This window comes from Cebus imitator, unplaced genomic scaffold (assembly GCF_001604975.1).
Source record: "Cebus imitator isolate Cc_AM_T3 unplaced genomic scaffold, Cebus_imitator-1.0 Scaffold108, whole genome shotgun sequence".
Lineage (NCBI taxonomy): Eukaryota > Metazoa > Chordata > Mammalia > Primates > Cebidae > Cebus > Cebus imitator.
Window position 1 is genome coordinate 4,557,215 of NW_016107423.1, and position 18,781 is coordinate 4,575,995.

Below are 18,781 nucleotides of genomic sequence, written 5' to 3' on the forward strand. Positions count from 1 at the left end.
TTTACTGTAATGATGAACAAATGCTTGTAACAATTAGTAATATAAAGCAAAGTGGTAAGAATTCTATTATTATACTAGAAATATTATTCTCCCTATTTAAGAAAAGCAGAGTGAAAAAAATTATTTTATTAAATACTTAATAGAAATATCTTCACTGTCATAAATTTTTACAAATGCTACAAGAGATTTAGTCATTAAAATGATAAAATTCAACTTACTTGTATCTGACAGTTTGTACAGTTTCTGCTGAAACATTGTTAACAATGCATTTAGCTGCACATTCCAATCCTTGCCAGACAGTTGAAAATCCTGTAAAAATAATATTTAAAAGTAAGTAAATCTAGTCCAAAGCAAACAGACATTCCTAGTTAAAATGCTGGGCCCCTTTGTTACCTTGAACACTACTTGCTGCTACAACCATAGCACCATCCAGAGGAGATTTCCCATCTTTGTCTTTTTTAAGAGATTCTGGAACAAGTTTGCTTCCATGCTTCTTGACATGTGGAGCTAGTTCTTTTCCAACGCAATTTGCTACAGTGCAAACTCCATCTACTAATAGGACCGTAAAAAAAGAAAACTTAGGAAAAATATATTATTCCCTTGATTTTTACCACTCATCTTGCAACATTCTTAAATGAGCATCTAAAATTGTTTTACCATATAATGTTACAATTGCTACTTAAGGATATGAAGCTTAGAGCCAAGGTCTCACTGTGTTGCCCAGGCTGGCCTTGACTTGGACTCCTGGGCTCAAGTGATCCTCCTGCCTCTGCCTCCTGAGTAGCTGGGACTATAGGCATGCAGCATAGACTGGCTATTTTTTAAACAAAGGCTTTTGTTTGTTTTAAAGCTGTGTTTGCAGAGCCTACTGATGTTTATAACCTTGCCTCTTGGATATACATGTTCTTGTACTTCTGTTTTAGAACACCAGCTGCCTTTTCTTTGACTGTTACAATGCAAGACTGATCAGTACTTTTAGTTTTTTCCAGCTTAATGTATTTACTTTTTCTTTTCTTTTTTTTTTTTTTTTTGAGACAGAGTCTCACTCTCTCACCCAGGCTGGAGTGCAGTGGCGCAATCTTGGCTCCCTTCAACCTCCACCTCCCGGGTTCAAGTCATTCTCCTGCCTCAGGCTTCTGGGTATCTGGTACTACAGGTGCGTGCCACTACACCCGGCTAATTTTTTGTATTTTCAGTAGAGATGGGGGTTTCCTATGTTAGCCAGGATGGTCTTGATCTTCTGACCTCGTGATCCACCCACCTCGGCCTCCCAAAGTGCTGGGATTACAAGCATGAGCCACCGTACCCAGCCTAGTGTATTCATATTTTTCTATCAATAAATATCTCCATGAACTCAGTGAAATAACAGTAAAGTGTTTAATTCTATAAAAGTAAACAATCCAAAATCTGATTCAAAAAATACTAAATATCAAAAAAGATAATTTTACTAAATTTAATGGTAATCCATTAAGGTCCTATCTACCCATCTCAAAACACCAAATTTCAGTGCTGTGATTCTCTAAGAGCAAGGGGTTAGAAGCATATTGCTTGGGAAAGCTGGCACCAGAATGACTAAGTCAGCTTTTCTCAAACAACAGATCCCTCCCTCTTGACCCTCAACTGCTAGGCAATAAACTGTTCTCCTTGAAAGAATATGTCATATCCCTTAGAAGGATTCAAGGGTTCACATCAGCTGTGCTGCGTAATGACCTTTTGGTCATTTCAGACATTTCGTGGTCCCATAAAATTATAATGGAGCTGATAAAGTCCCATTGCCTAGTAACAGCACAGCCACCTTAACATCATAGTGCAATTACTTTGTTTTTAAAATAAATTTAGTGTCGCCCAAATGTACAGTGTTAGAAAGTCTACAACAATGTATAGTAATGTCCTAGGCCTTCACATTGACTCAGCACTCACTCACTGACTCACTCAGAGCAACTTCCAGTCTTGCAAGTGACATTCCTGGTAGGTGCTCTCTCAGGTTTTAAGCCATTTTTTATCTTTTATACTGCATTCCTACTGTCCTACCGTACCTTTTCCATGTTTACATGTGTTCAAGTAGACAAACACTTACCTTTGTGTTACAATTTCTTATAGTATTCAGTACAGTCACATGCTGTATAGGTTTGTAGCTTAGGAGCAACAGGCTATATCATACAGCCTAGGTGTGGGGTAGGCTGTAACGTTTAGGTTTGTGTGAGTATCCACCATGATGTTCACACAATGATGAAATCACCTAATGACACATTTCTTAGAACTTATTCCCCTCATTAAATACATGACTGTACATTCAGAACTCTTTTTCAAAGATACACACATTCTCCACTCCAACACATCAAAACAACCCTTTAACCAGTTCTCAAACTTTTATATGCAAATAAGAATCACCTACGGATCTTGTGAAAATGCAGATTCTGAATCAGTAGGTGTGTATGTGCCTAAAATTCTGCATTTCTAAGGCTTCCAGATAGGCCCATGTGATGTTGCTGGTCTGCAGGTCCCACTATGAATAACAAAGAGAAATTGCTTTGTCCTAATTCTTTATTCTTGAGATTAAACCATCTAAATGAACATGCAGATTAAACCTGGATGAAGACATTATTTTAAATTTAACTTTAAAGAAGTAAAGTTATCTAGAATTACTTTACCCAGGAACTGACTGACTTTTGCTGCTCCTCCTGTAGCTTGCTTTGCTATATAAAGTCCCTTGGTGACAGCTGGACTAACTTCCACAGGTTTTTCTTCTGGTTGAATCCGTTCTCGGAGTTTAGAAGCACCTTTCTGGATTGCTTTGCCAGTAAACTCAGCACCTTTGACTAAACCCCAACTCACCCAGGAAGCACCTTTTTAAAAGAAAATTAAAAAATTTTATAATATTAGGTCTAATTATACTTTAAACACTTTAATAACATCAACCAGAAAAAAATAAAAGGAGTTTGATAATCAGATGCTAAGTGTGCCACGTCATAAACTTTCAAGCTAACTTTATACCTACAGTTTGCTTCCTAGAATATATACCTTTTCTAACTAATATTTGAATACTTAGGTCACATGTCACTCAGTGACAGAGTTCTGCACTACTCTATGCTGCCATGACAACTTGTAGGTATCTCTGTATGTTATTTACCACAGTATATTACTGTTAGGTATTAATTTTGAGTTTCGGTGCCATTAAAATAGGATTTGGCTAAAGAACCCAGATACTCTTGTTCTTTTTGCCTTAGGCCAGGCACCACTTTTCCCCATGAAATCCTGAGGGAGAAAGACAGAAACATCACAAAATGGAAATCAAAGAACTGTATCTCAAAACACCAAAGCAGAACTCTTACTTCCTTTAGACTGAAAGCATTACTCAGGGGGTCCTGTTCCTTTCTCAATCCTAAACCCAAACTCTTGGATCTCAGCACCATTTAGCTTGTTACATAAACCTAAATGACAAAAACATGGCAACACCCAAATGCATGAGCAGAGAAAATCTAAAAGAGAAGAGAGAGGCCCAGATAATTTAGCCATTTCTCATGAGAGTGGGCCCTAGCCCTTTGGTTTGCTTATGCTTCTCACAGCTTCAATGACAGAAGTGCTTACCAGAGGAACAGAAGGATGGAAGGGCCTTCTCTAGTGAGGACAAAAGGTCCTGAGTCAGTGGGAATGTGGGGAAAGGAAGATCGGGAGAGGGATGAGAAAAGAAAAAAATATACAAGAACAGTGTCCCCTAAGATGGGAAGAAGTATTACCCTACTTTGCAGAGACTTCCAATTGAAAATACTTCTTTTTTGGCTAACCCTTAACAATAAGCTTTCAAAGTTGAACATACGAAATACTTAAGTATGTTCTCAAGGTCTGTGGCATGGTTTTATATGATTGATTACTCCAGCCCATGAGTAAGCATCCAGCTATCATGTGAAAATCATACCAGTTTATTTTAAAATGTTAACAATGAAAAGTGGCATATAATAAGTAATTAGAAATTTTATGTTTCTCTTCCTGTTTTAGTCAACATCTCCACCTCCAGCTCCAAGCCTACCCACACTGTCCTACCTGACAATCAACTTCTGGGGAAGTGAAGGATTCAAATCCAAACAAACAGGCGCCATAAACAATAGAAGGCTTGAAGAAGTCATTTAAAAAATTATCTTTTTAGATTAACTTATAAGTTGAAAAGTTTTAAGAAGTAAGAAACCAGCTGAACTTGGAAACTGAGAAACTGTAAAACAAATGACAATGAAACAAAGGAGACTACAATCCTATAATGACACTATAAGAAATAAAAGGGATGAAGTACAATGATGACTAAGAAAAATAAATGGAAATGAGATCAACAAAAAGTCATAGCACTAATGAGAAATTCTACATGCAAATAATCAACAACATATCACCATGGAAGTATACAGCATACGTAAGTATGTTAAAACTGTAAACACAGCAACAGAAAATGAGGAAATATAACATTTCATTGGTAACCACTTAGATATTTTAAATGGCATGGACAATGCAGATATAGATTGATTCTGTTCACGTCTGCATCCTATGCACTTAATTAATGCTGTAGTATGGCAGACCATGAATGATTGTTGAATAAATGAGACACTGGCAGATGTTAAAATTACCTAACTCAAACCTAACTGCTACAGCTTTTAGGACACTGTCCACTTTTACTGAACAAAAGAAAGCTATCATTTATGGTTGTTATTAAAAACAGGCGTCCCTGGCTGGGCATGGTCACTTACAGCTGTAATCTTAGCACTTTGGGAGGCCAGGGTGGGCAGATCACCTGAGGTCAGGAGTTCGAGACCAGTCTGGACAACATGGCAAAATCCTGTCACTACTAAAAATACAAAAGTTAGCTGGGCATGGTATGGTGGCACACGCCTGGAGTCCCAGCTACTCAGGAAGCTGAGGCAGGACTATCACTTGAACCTGGGAGACGGAGGTTGCAGTGAGCTGAGATGGTGCCACTGCACTCTAGCCTGGGTAATGGAGTGAGACTCTGTCTCAAAAACAAAAACAAAAAAACACATAAGTTCCAAATCTCAGCTTTCTCTCCTGGTAAAAAGCTAACTGACCTCTAAAATTACATAGAGCTCAACTTTTCTGATAAGTTTTAATAATTTTACCATAAGAAATATGAGTTTAGAACATTGACCTATTTTCAGCTTTTGATATTCTTTATCTCTGGCTAACAGCAGTGGAAAACTAGCAGAAAACTGGCTACCACAAGGCTACTGAATTCCCAATCACATGACATGTATCTTATGTTTGATGTGGTCCTCTAAAAACCTAGAAATTATGTTTTAGCACTTAACCATCCTATACCCATCAAAGTATAAGTTGAATATATGATTGCTTTTTGATGTTTTGTTCATTTTATTTAATTTACGCTAGAATAAAGATCTTTGTGGATCTGACAGCTGGAAGACTGTGCCACCCAATGGAGTTTCACAAAGAATCTACTGAAGAATAGGAGGACTTCTTTGTCTATTCTTTAACAGACTGAATTAACCAAAATGGAAAAGTTTTTATCAGGGCCTAGAAGCACAAAAGGGTAGCAAAAGAAATGCATAATCTTGGAGAAACTTTAGGGAGGCATCATAGTTGCCTCCCTTCTGTTCACTCTCAGCCCTCAGATATGTTGGAATAGGTAGGCAGAAAGTGATCATTCTGTCTCACTCCATGTCAATTGTTTGCCTAGCATTCCAGAGTCCATCTGTAAATTAAATTGGGAAAGATTAGGAGGTTGAGAGGCGACAAACACTCCTGATGATCTTTTGCTATCTCACAACCTCTAAAGTGTTTCAGAATGGTTGAAGGTAGGTTGCTCCAAAGGTAGGCTCCATCAGTCTACTGTTGGCAACCCTCTAACTCCTCAAATTAGCTTACTAGGCCCTACTCCATTGATAACTGTATAGCCCCTGACTTCTTAAAGTGTTAAGTCTAGGTTTCTCAAGTCTATACAGGTAAACTTGAAGCATGGTTGTTTTACTTTTTTCACTTTTTATATTAGGAAAACCTCAGAGTAGCTTTTAGTGATCTTTACTTATTCTTCGACAGTGGACAGGCACCAACTATGGGCTAAGATGAATGAGCTCAATTTATAGCCCTAGTTATTCCTTTTGAACTCAGATTGAATGGGTCAGGTAAAAATAGTCTCTTGATTCAGATCATTTTCCCTAGAGTAAATCTTTATTATTTTCTGCCCCCTCCCTTTGTTTTCCTTGTACCGTAAGCATTTGAAGAACTAGTTATTCTACATATTAAAAAGCTCATAAAGAGACATACACTGATAGGCAGTTAAATGGTTTATAGTCACCAACTATGAGGGATATTACTAGAACCCCAGCCCTGAAGGTACAGGATAAAAAGGAAAAGAGGTACTGGCATTAAGAAACTGAGAGGTCTTAAGTAATAAAGAAGGCCTTGGAGTGTTACCAGAACACAGTTTTTGCTTGTTTTAAAATTAGGCACTGCTGAGAGTTCTTCTAAAATCTCCAAAGAGATCTCTTCCAAGGATTAACTGGCTCTACTGCTTAGCACCACTGTGTGGTAACCATAGTATCTAGGAGGCCTGAGATTTAGTGGCAGCTGGTAATTTCTAAAGATAACCACAAACAGTGTCTCCTCTTCTGAATGTTCATCTTTCCAATATGATCCTGACATATGATCCATATGATCCCAGTGGGAAGTGGGGTCTATGTCACATTTCTTGCATCTGGGCAAGCTTGTTGCTTGCTTTTAACCAAGTGATGCTGGAAATTTCCAAGAATATGTCAGCAACGGTAATGCAGCTTCTGTATATTCACTGGTTGATTCACATTTGAAGCCCCAAGTCACCATATAGAAGCCAGACTAGCCTAAACCCACCACGCTGGGTGGAAGTCCAGCCACAAGAGGCCATGTGTAGACTCTCTATTTGGCAGTTCTAGGCTTTGACCTCTCCCAGCCTAGACGCTAGAGGTATCAGCAATGATTCCAGTTCTCAGCTGTCAAGTCACTAGCTAACCTTTGAGTCTTCCCAGATGAAGCCCTTAGATACCATGAAAGAGATACAAGCCATTCCTGCTGTGACCTTTCCAAATACCTGGCTCACTGAATTCCGCAGAAAAAAATTATAGCTTTGTGCCTTTGGGTTTGGGGCAGTTTGTTAGATAGCAATAGTAAATGGAACAAACTTATAGCAGTATAAACTCAAAAAACTTGGGAAAAAGACCTCTGAATTTAGTGTGTGGGGGTGACAGGCAAGTTTTCTGAATAATGGCCTCCAAATAATAATGCTTAGCAGCCTATAAAGTTAGGGGGTAGGGTAGTAAAAGTGAAAAGGTTTTTCATTGCTATTTCTTTGTAAATCTCTTTCAAGGGTCAATTTTAACTAATGCAATTACATTTGAAAATTTGGCTTTATCTTTTTGTCTTGTCTCAAGTATAGTTCTTTGGCACTAGAAAAAATATTTTATTCGTTCTTGGTAGCTAATTATTTTAGCTTGTTGGTTTTTTATGTTGAAGATTTCCTCTGCTTTATAATAGATCTTTTAAAATGGATTTTAGCGAACATGAAAACTTGAATTGACAGTCGTTTAAATGAGTCAAGACCTATTTAATGGGGTTATGAATTTGACTTACTGAATGGTGACTGGCAATGTTTTTTTAAAAACAAAATAAAAGGTATAAATCAGAGAGTCACTACAGCTAAAAAGCTACATGAAATGTTAACCAATTAAAGTAGAAAGACATATGTCACTAATGATCATTCTGATTTCCGAATAATTGATCTGAAGCCCTTTATAACCACAATTAAACACTAGAGACTACTTCTCAAAGGGCTTGGTTATAACCCTCAGATGTTCTCATGTCTGCATTTCTGTGTAGTTAGGCAGTGCTGCTTTGCTTCCAAAGATGAATGAATATGTTCTTATTTTTTGGGTGGGTATCTGAGTCCATTTGTGCTGCTGTAACAAAACATCATGAACTGGTAGCTTATTAACAACAAAAGTTTATTTCTAACAACTCTGGAGGCTGGGAAGTACAAGACTAAGGTGCTGGTAGATTTGGTATCTGCTGAGGGGCCCACTTCCTGGTTCACAGAATGGCACCTTCTTACTGACTCCTCACATAGTGAAAGGGACAAGGCAGCTCTTTGGGACCTCTTTTATAAGGGACTAATCCCATTGGTGAGGGCTCTTCCCTTATGACCTAATCACCTTCCAAAGGCCCCACCTCCTAAAACTATCGCCTCAGGGATTAGGATTTCAATATATAAATTTTGAAGGGACACACTGACCACAGCTGAGGGATAGGGGTCAGGGGAGGATAAGAGGGAGCTTCAAAGGGGAAAGGAAGGTAACCAATTTTAGATTCAGAACTATTAAGAGTTTGAAGAGTCCTGAAGCTTTTCACTATCCATTTTCCCAACAGAAAAACAGAATAGGCCAGGAAGAATTTATACCTGTACGACAATATCAGATATTTTTAAAAGACTAGTTCCTTCTACATTTATTTCTAAATTGATTATTTAAAACCAAAATATCTTTCTCAGTAATCCCTAATAAACAGTATATTTGGTTCCAAAGGCTTCATGCTAGACAGGGGAAAAGTTAACATTACAGTAATACCTGACAAAATGTTGTGAGCAACTTTCTCACTCCATTCAGGTAATTCTTTTGGTTTTTCTTCTGCAACTGGCTCACATGGTACAATGTGACTCAGATTAACTTCTTCACTTGAAGTATCTTTAGCCTAAATAGTAAAAATGTTTCAAAATGTGAAGAGTTAGCACTAAGAGGGGGAAAAATTGTAAGCATTATATAATAAATATGAAGCCAACAAATACTAGATATAATTAATGAAAAGTATCTCCATCCAACCTAGTTACCAGTATGATCTTATAAAGCGTAATACTAGAATTGCCATGAAGTTGAAAACTGTTCTGGTCCATATACATCTTGAGTGGTAAGATTTAAATTCCAATGTAAGTCCAATATGGATTTATCAAATCATTTAAACTGACGTTTTTCTTTTCTGGACTAGACTGATTGCCTTCAAACAGTTATCATCCCTAGAGATTAGTGTGTACATGGTACTCAGTTAAGATTAAAAGATTTTTGTTAAATTACTCAATCAGTAAGCAAAGATGAATTCACTAACTGGTTTTGGCAGAGGTCAAACAAACGTCTAATTTGAAACAAGACGGAATATATAAACACAGAATAATCTGCTATTCCATTTAGGTGGAACATAGAAATATCTGTACTTTGCTAACTGAGCAGCTGTTAAGAGAGCTTGGGCCAACACCCAAACTCTCAAAGCTAAATGAACTCATTCTAAAAAATAAGAAGCAGGCTAACTCAGGCCTCATAGTATTAATATCATAAAATAAGTTGAAAGTCAAAGTGGCCAGTAATACAAAGAATGTCACATAAAATATAATAACAACATTAAACAAAAGAAGTTCTACATGGGATAAAAGTCACCCATAAGTAAAATCTAAAGCTTTTAACTGCACATACTGTTTAATATCATTTGATTTTTTTAAAACAAGAAACTATATTTTAAAACATGAAGTTCTAAATGATATGGAAGAATTTCCAAATATAATGTTAAGTAAAAAACCAAAGAGCAAAACATTATGTTTTACATGCCACCATTTATGTTAAATATTATTTGTGTGTGTATACATATATTTAACTGTGCATAAAATATACCTAGAAGGACAATAGAAGTTAATAATTATGTGTCTGAGACCACGCATGCTGGCTCATACCTGTAATCCCAGCACTTTGGGAGGCCAAGGTGGGGGCATCACCTGAGGTCAGGTGTTCAAGACCAGCCTGGCCAATATGGTGAAACCCCATCTTTACTAGAAATACAAAAATTAGCCGGGCATGGTGGCAGGTACCTTTGTAATCCCAGCTCCTCGGGAGATTGAGACACAAGAATTGCTTAAACCCGGGAGGCGGAGGTTGCAGTGAGCTGAGATCACACCACTGCACTCCAACCTGGGTGATAGAACGAGACTCGGAAAAAAAAAAAATTATGTGTCTGGACAGGGGAGCTAGGTGGTTGGTGAAAAGGAATGGGGGCAACTTACTTTTCACCATATATTCTTTTGTACCCTTGTGATTAACTTTAAAAAAAAATGTTTAAGTAAAATATATTTCTTGGAACCATTCTGGACTCCCAATATCCTCATATAGCTGGTCTAAGATACTCAACATAAACCACAGTGATACTTTGCAAATAAATGTAGGATATTCACATGATATTCATCAATTCCTAAGATAATTACTGAGCATTTACCATATGGAATACAGCAATAAATTCCAGGGAATACTAAACTGTCTGTTATATGATACTCAAGACAACATTGCTTTATTCATACACTTGCTTATATTACCACTTCTGCCTAGAATCCCTTTCAATTTGCTATTCATATAGCCAACTCTTCTTTATCCTTCAAGACTCATCTTAGCTATAATGTCCTGTAGGAGGGAGCTCCTCACTGCTTCCCATACGACTCATCCACCCACACTTATCTATTAGGCTAGGCTGTATCTTCTATGTAATGGCAACATTGGATAGAAATGATCTATTTGCTGATCTGTCCTTCCCATTAGACAGTAAGTTCATTGAGTCAAGAAATTTAAACTTTTTCCACTATCTATGCTTAAAATTCTAGCACTCAATATTTCCTGAACAATAATCCAAATATATCCGTTAGAGTATATCACATACTCAGAGCCTATGAAATGAAAGAAGAAACCACTCAATGTATTATTAAAAATCAAATCTCTGTCCTGTTGCCCATCCACAAAAAAACAAGAAACTGAATAAAAGTGTCAAAATGTAAGAAAAAGAGAGACAGTAGCATATTTAGCTCCAAGCTCTTGGTGAATATAGGAAGGCAGAGAACAATAGAAAATAAGAAAGTTACGTGAATCATTAATGCAAATATAAAAATCTTTTGGCCAAGTTGATGGCTCATGTCTGTAGTGCTGGCTACTTGTGGAGGCTGAGGTGGGAGAATCATCTGAGCCCCGGAGGTCAAGGCTGCAGTGAGCCATAGTTGCGGCACTGCACTCCAGCCTGGGTGACAAAGCAGGACCTTGTCTCAAAAAAAATAAAATCTCTCAAATAGTTGGGAAAAAAAAAATCTATCCCCCAAACACACAGTATCTTTTAAAGTAGTTTAGTAATACACACTATAAAAGGGAAATATTACAACTGATTCTAATTCTTTTTGCCAGTGATCACTATGTTGACTATGCACAAGTTGCTTTGCTTTTAGTATATGGGAATACAACTATATAAATATATGAAACTGGAAAAAGGTACTATTAGAAGACAACACACACACTACTCTCTTACTTACCTTTTTGCTACGTTTTCCTTTATGACGTACATCCTTATTGCCCTGGTCCAACCGTTTCACATCAGTGCCAGAGGCTTCTTTCAGTTGGTCAGAGGAGGGTCTACTTCTTCCAGGGATTTGGAATTCATTTTCTTCTTCTGCCCTGTTCCAGTTGGCCTAGAGAATAAAGGTTTAAGCTTAGCTCAAATCAGAATTTTTCTTTGATGACTTTCTGCCAGCTATATTACACCATGCTCAAATGGCATACTTGTTTGAATGTGAGTTTGGCAGTCTATAAATAACAACTACTTTTGCTTTTTTCTCTATACTCTTGTTTTGTCTCATCACCAAACCCCAAACCTCTGAGTTCTTTGGTTCATAGCATATGCCTAAGTAAGTTTCAAAACATAAAGTAGAAAAGACAACTTACAGCAGTTGTTGGTACAAGTTATCTTTAAATCAGATGCAGCTACACTTAAATTCAATCAATGAATAAATTTTAGGTAACATATACAAGACAAAATGAATTTACAGGCAATTAACAAAACTCATGTCCGCTTTATTACACATTATTGGAATGTTAATTTTTTTTTTTTTTTTTTGAGATGGAGTTTCGCTCTTGTTACCCAGGCTGGAGCACAATGGCACAATCTTGGCTCACTGCAAGCTCCACCTCCCGGGTTCAAGCAATTCTCCTGCCTCAGCCTCCCGAGTAGCTGGGATTACAGGCATGCACCACCATGCCCAGCTAATTTTGTATTTTTAGTAGAGACGGGGTTTCTCCGTGTTGGTTAGGCTGGTCTGAAACTCCTGATCTCAAGTGATCCGCCCGCCTCAACCTCCCAAAGTGCTGGGATTACAGGCATGAGCCACTGCGCCCAGCTGGAAGGTTGACATTTAAATTTTCTACATAATATACACTTTGCTGAATGAATGCTTAAGAGTAAAAACAAGTCAAAATTATAGCTAGTAACTAGCTTATGTTTACAGGTGAAGTTCTGGACAGTAAAGCAAGCTAAAGATAACATACAACCGAAAAATAAAACTGAACAGAGAAAATAAATGTACAATCTAAAAGTCTGCTTAGTTTCTTTCCTAAAGCCCAGTAACACAGGTCCAGTTAATACACGGGTGAAGGGAGAAATGGTTCCATATATTAGGTCTGTGAATACTTGAGAGCATCATTTCATTCAGTTAGTAAACATTGAAGTGAAGATGATCTCTTTTATTTGACCATATTCCTGCCTTTGTGAATTCCTCCCCACAAGTACAATGAGGCTACACACTTCTGTATGTGGATCTTGTATTTTTTCAAATAACTGCTGCTATGCTAACATACTGGTTTGTTGACCAGTAGGTCATTCTCAGGTGAACAGGGGCTGATTTTATATTTATATCCCCCACCTTTGTGGTCTTCTGTTCTCATACTTTGCCCATCCCACCACTTAACATAGTACCTGATTAATGAATTCCAAATATCTGCTGACTGAAGGAGAGAATAAAAGATTATACTATCATAATGCCAACCTCATTCAACTCCAGATGACTGTCAATATTCATAATCAAAAATATTTTTCTCTTTTGCTACAAGAATATATAAAGTCTCTCCACAATACTCTATTCAAATTCCCTGTTAAACAGAGATACTCTATTTCTACAGGTACATATGTGGACAAAGGAAACATGTCAAATAAGGAAAGTTTCAGGATGACCATATTTTAAATCGTATTTTCTTTTTATTTGGCCTTCATTTACCACAAGAACAAAGATAATCATCTCAACCAAAACCTGTTTCTTCCTCAGAATGCCAACCATGCCCCTTAAAATATCTAACATAACCCATCTACTAAAGCTAAAATTATCTTCCCATAACCATTTAGTCCCATTAGTTCACTTTTCCAGATGAGCAGAAAAACAGTAGTGGAAACAATAGCTAACATTCACAGAGCATTACTACTTGCTGACACTGATATATGTACTTAATGTATGAATTTTTGATTTTCACCACAGCCCAGTGAGGTGGACATTGTTATAACCCTATTTTATAAGTAAATTAAAGTGTAGAGAAGATCAGTAACAGCTGAGCTAAATAGCTATTAACAGGAAGAGTTTTAATTCATATACAGGCAATCTGACTCTAGGGCTCACAATCTTAACCGCTATTTACAGCAAATTCCAAGCACATAGCTGTGAATACACAAACAAATGATAAACTTTCAGTCTCCTAACCTTGATCACAGTAAAGGTTATTACAGTTTCTCTAAAAGCAGAAGTGCTTATGTTAAAGTAGATTTTTTCACCCTAAAGATGATCACACAAGTTACCTGGAGCCGAAGGTCAGACATTTGCCTTAACAGATCCTCAAAGAGCTCTCTATCATCTTCTGGTAACTCAGAGGACAGGACGACCCCCACAAAGCATCCTGCTGCTTGTAGCATTGTATCAGGAAACATGTAGGCTCCAGCGGTACATTTCAGAACTGGAGATCTATCAGGAACTAGAGGGTATAACCAGTCACAAACCTAAAGGGATTCATTAGAAGAAAAAATATATACATACGAATGAATGAAACTAGATTTTCACTTATGTTTTGATAAAATTGTTATATACTAGAAAATAAACACTTCAAAGTTTGAAACATATTTTAAAAGGCTTTATAGAACCATCAACATATACAAATCCCCAGGAAAATTAATCATTTGCTAGTCCAATCTTCCTGAAATAAGGACTGCGCTAAATATGCCATAGCTCCACTAATTATAAAATCTTAAAGCTGATGGCCTTAAATAGCCCAGTGTTAATCAATAATGACTCTAGCTTTAAATAAATAATAATCAAAGTAAATTAAGGTTTCCTTCAATATTCTAATCAGATATTCCTTTTGTGGTAAACTATTTTCAGGTATTATTTACTTGAAATATTTACTGAAATAATAGTATTTACTGATTTAATGCTCATAACAATCCTATGAAATCAGTTACTATTACTGTCATTTTATGTACAAAAAAATTGAGGCACAGAGAGGTCAATTAACTTGCTTAGAATCAACAACTAAAAAGCGGAGCTTGGATTTTAACACATGCAATCTGGACTAGAGAGGCCAAACAATTATTTTATTTAGAAGCCCAGCACTCACAGGCCGGGCAAGGTGGCTCATACCTGTAATCCTAACACTCTGGAAGGCCAATGGGGGGAGGGGGTGTATCACTTGAGGTCAGGAGTTCAAGACTAGCCTGGCCAGCATGGTGAAACCCTTCTCTACTAAAAATACAAAAATTAGCTGGGCGTGGTCGCACATGCCTGTAATCCTAGCTCCAGCTCCTTGGGAGGCTGAGGCAGGAGAATCACCTGAACCTGGAGACGCAGGCTGCAGTGAACCAAGATTGTGCCATTGCACCCCAGGTTGGGCAACAGAGCAAGACTGTGTCTCAAAGAAAGTATAAACTCAGCACTCACTCACAACGTGGAATAATTTTTTGTACTAAACCCAAGTGAACCTGACATAACAGAATAGCTTCAGTTAATGTTTATGGATTGTCTATTGTGAAATCAAAGCAAAATAACAAAAGCTCTCCTGCAGCGTCATCTGGGGAGGTTAGCTTGCCAGTACACACAAGGATTTAAGCTCACATCCTGGCTGCCTTATTTCTAATGCAATACTTTCTTTGAGAAACCAAAACATAACTGTGCTTATCATTAAAATACTGTCTTATCCGCAAATTTTTAACATTTCAGTAGTTATATACTTTAATATGTACTAGAAAAAAATACATATTTCCCTTAATTTCAGTTATTATTAAGATGAAACTGATGAGGGATAATTTAGTGTAAAAATATACAGCAAGTAATAATAGCAGCATGGAGTTGACAAAAAAAACTGCAAAAGTTATTCTAAAATAAAACTTAGGAAAGGTTCTTTTTCTTCACTATTCCATGATTTCTCTCAGATTATCTATATCCTGGTCACCTTAATGGAACTGGAATATCCCCAAATTTTCTTTAAAAAAATAATACTTTGTCGATCTTTCCTGGGACAGGATATTACAGATAAGTGAGCTTATCCACCACAGCCTGATTTTTCTCAGTTTCATTTTCAGAGGGCAAGCTCATGTCCAATTTCTGCATAAACTAACTATAGAGTTAACAGGTTTAAAAACTATTTGGTATTAAAACTAAAACCAAGAGAAAATATTTTTTGGAAGTTCTAGAATTCTGTCTACCTAAAACCAAAAAAACCTTACTTTAATTTCCTATTTAGACCAACAGTGATTTCAATAGTGATTTTTAGCATAGGAAGTATCTTAACTTCTAATATTCAGTTGGCTTATTAGTCTTATTATTTTTTTTTTTAGGAAGAAAACATTCAGTGAACTGTATGTAACTCCTTTTAAGGACACACTACTACAAATACCTGAATAGCCTGTTAAAGAGACTCAAATTAAATTTTGGGTGAAATTTTAGTTTTCATTTAGGACAAAAAATATAGATATGAGAAAGATTAAAAACAAAATTAAAAGCATTAAGGACAAATGTGTATTGAAGTACAAGTCATTTCAATGGATGAGTGAATGTGACCCCAGTACAGTATTTCCACCATTCACTACCCCCATCTCCAGTTGCTAAGGACCCAAAGATTTTTTAATTTCATCATTGCAATGCAACACTATTACTAGAAATTATTATAGCTTTTATCATTCCCCACCACAAACGCTAATTAGTAAGTCTACTCTTTTTAACCTTAAGGTTCCTTCCCTAAAATAATCTACAGGATTCAAAATATACTTCCTGACCAGTATCAAATATTTCCTTTCAATAAAGCCTTCAAAGTATCTTCCTCACACGTCGCTAGTAAGCCTCTGTCTTTAAACAACTTTCAAGTTGACGCCACATAAAAACTACCCAAGAATCAACAGTAGAGTATGCCGAAAGAGAAAATGAATATAGATAGCCTGTGCTATTACTAAACCACATTACTTGGACTGTGGATAAAAGCACGTGCTTTGCTTAAATAGTGATATTTCTTCAATGCAAACTCCTTAGTTATACTCAACGTACACTGAGTCCTCATTTCAAGAACTCATCTTCCTATACCTACATCCAATCTTTTGAAACCAGGTTGTCACTGGACCACTATCTTCAGAATACCTCACTAAATCCACAGCATTGCCCTGACACCAACCTTTATGTAGCATCACTCTTTACTCTTGGACCAAGTGCATTCTGGTAAATTTATCTGCTTGGACTGTTGAAAGTAGCACCACAGTCTCTACTTCTAAACCAGGGTCTCTCAACCTTGGCATAGTTGGGATTTGGGGCAGGATAATTTTTTTTTGTTCATGAGGGTTGTCCTGTGTAAACGTGTGGCAGCATCCCTGGCCTCTTTCCATTATGCCAGTAGCAATCAACCTCCAGTACGACAACCAAATATGCCTCCAGACACTATCAAATATTTTCTGGGGAGGCAAAATTACCCCTGGTAGAGAACCACTGTTCTGGGCCATGGGCTGGGTCTTGCCTGTTTCAGACCCTCAGCTAAGTCTTCACAATATTTGTGAATATTTACAGCTACACATCCACAGGTATCACATAAATCCCTTTTGAAATTAAACTTACTAGGTTTCTTCTTCAGATAAAGAATTAAAAATTTAAGGATGACCACTCTTCTCAAGTTTTATCATAAACTTAACGCCAAAATAAAACTATTAATATACCTTTTTTAAAAAAGAAAATCAAACACAAACAGATGTTCAAGGCTGATAAATTTCACGGAATATATTTAAAAACAAAGTAGCATTTATTGTTATCTTTTTGTACTTATACTGGACACATAAACATTAACAAATAAAAATGAGGTAGTCTACACATATTTCAAATTATGCTTCCATTTTTCTTTGGCTTACCTGAAGAAATCCGGGAGGACGGTTTAGAACTGTATCAAGAGAATTATCTAAAAACCTCACAATTCGAAGGTACCCAGGATACGAAGGTGCACTAACCTCCCCTGCAGGATTTACAAAAAAAATCTGCACTCCATTTGGTATCAAAATCAATTCATCTGCATCTAACCCTAAGGTCTCAAGAGGCGGCGGCTGAGAATGATTCCTATAAAACTCTTCTCCGACTGATGAAAACTCCCCGGAATCTGTTCCATAGGATACAGTGTAGTGACCTTCAGCAGCCTGAGGAGTATAAGCAGGAGGAGCTTCTGCTGGACAACTTTGCGATGGTAAAGAGAGAGATGCAACTGCCCCTGCACTTGAAGTGCTCCCATTTACTTCAGCATGCTGGGGAGCTGAACTAAAAGACTGAGGTTCTGGTAATTTTTCACCCATGTCTTTAGGTGGAAATTCTGGATATAGCTTGGGCACCTCCTGAAGATCATTCTGTAGAGAAGTGGCAAGACCCTTCTCTAGAATTTCCAGTCTGGTGCGTACATTCTGTAGTGTTTCTTTCATTTTCTGCTGCATCTGTCTAGCAGATTCCCACCCAGGGCCTGTATGCTCGGGCTCTGTTGATGAAATGCTGATCCCTCTGAGCAGGTGTCCTATTCCTTGCTTATAGTAGTTCTTTGCTTCTTCCTTCTGACCTAATTCATCTGTATTCAGACCTTTGTTAACAAATAAAAAGGCCTTCTTATATGCTTCTCGGATGATCTTAATTTCAGCAGGTTCTCCATTTTGTGGCTCTTGCTCCATTTCTGCAAAATTGGAAACATTATATTTAATTATCTTGCTTAGCTATTGTTTACTTATTTAGTATCCATTATTTCCTACTTGAATATATTTTAAGAGGACAAGTGTCTTGCTTATCTTGGTTTTGTTCACTATTATGTTATCCTCTAAGCCTACTATTAGGTCTGTCATGAAGAAAGCACTTATGTATTTGATGAATGGATAAACACATGAAAACTCTTGGTCCAAAATACCTTAATTTAAAAACATAAGAGAATAAATCAGAATATTTCTATTAAATAATTTTCTTGTTCCAGTTTCTTATAATAGTTTCCTATCATACAGCCTTATGGTTAAAACAAAAGTCTCATTCTAAAATTCATTATAATATAAATCCAGATTACAACCAACCAATAAACAATAAGTTGAATCACACACTAGGGAAAACAGAAATCAGGAAAAAAAAGATGTGAATGAAACTTTGTTACCTGATTTCCACTTAAAGGTGGCAGGTTACCCCACACAGCCTTGTTGCTTCCCCGTATCCCACTAAGATGACTCTCGGAAGATTATGAAAAAGGAATAACCATTTTTCTTAATGAGAAAAATGCATGAATAGGCACTTCACAGAAGAAATCTTTAAAAAGCATCTGAGGCCGGGCACGGTGGCTCACGCCTGTAATCCCAGCACTTTGGGAGGCTGAGGCGGGTGGATCACGAGGTCAAGAGATCAAGACCATCCTGGTCAACATGGTGAAACCCCGTCTCT

At 37.1% G+C, this 18,781-nt stretch overlaps 1 protein-coding gene across 5 annotated transcripts in view; it reads right to left on the bottom strand.

The window, feature by feature from the left end:
- The window catches only part of SPART (spartin), a 64,891-nt gene that overhangs the window by 8,802 nt on the left and 37,308 nt on the right, over positions 1–18,781 (bottom strand). For all 5 annotated transcript variants that reach the window (XM_017537975.2, XM_017537972.1, XM_017537976.2 and 2 more), the window contains exons 2-8: positions 17,242–18,038; positions 13,666–13,863; positions 11,363–11,518; positions 8,607–8,730; positions 2,652–2,846; positions 394–552; positions 219–309 (exon numbers count right to left, since the gene is read on the bottom strand). In XM_017537975.2, coding sequence (XP_017393464.1) covers positions 219–309; positions 394–552; positions 2,652–2,846; positions 8,607–8,730; positions 11,363–11,518; positions 13,666–13,863; positions 17,242–18,036 — 1,718 coding nt within the window. In that variant the 5' untranslated portion in view covers positions 18,037–18,038. The remainder of the gene's footprint in view (positions 1–218; positions 310–393; positions 553–2,651; positions 2,847–8,606; positions 8,731–11,362; positions 11,519–13,665; positions 13,864–17,241; positions 18,039–18,781) is intronic.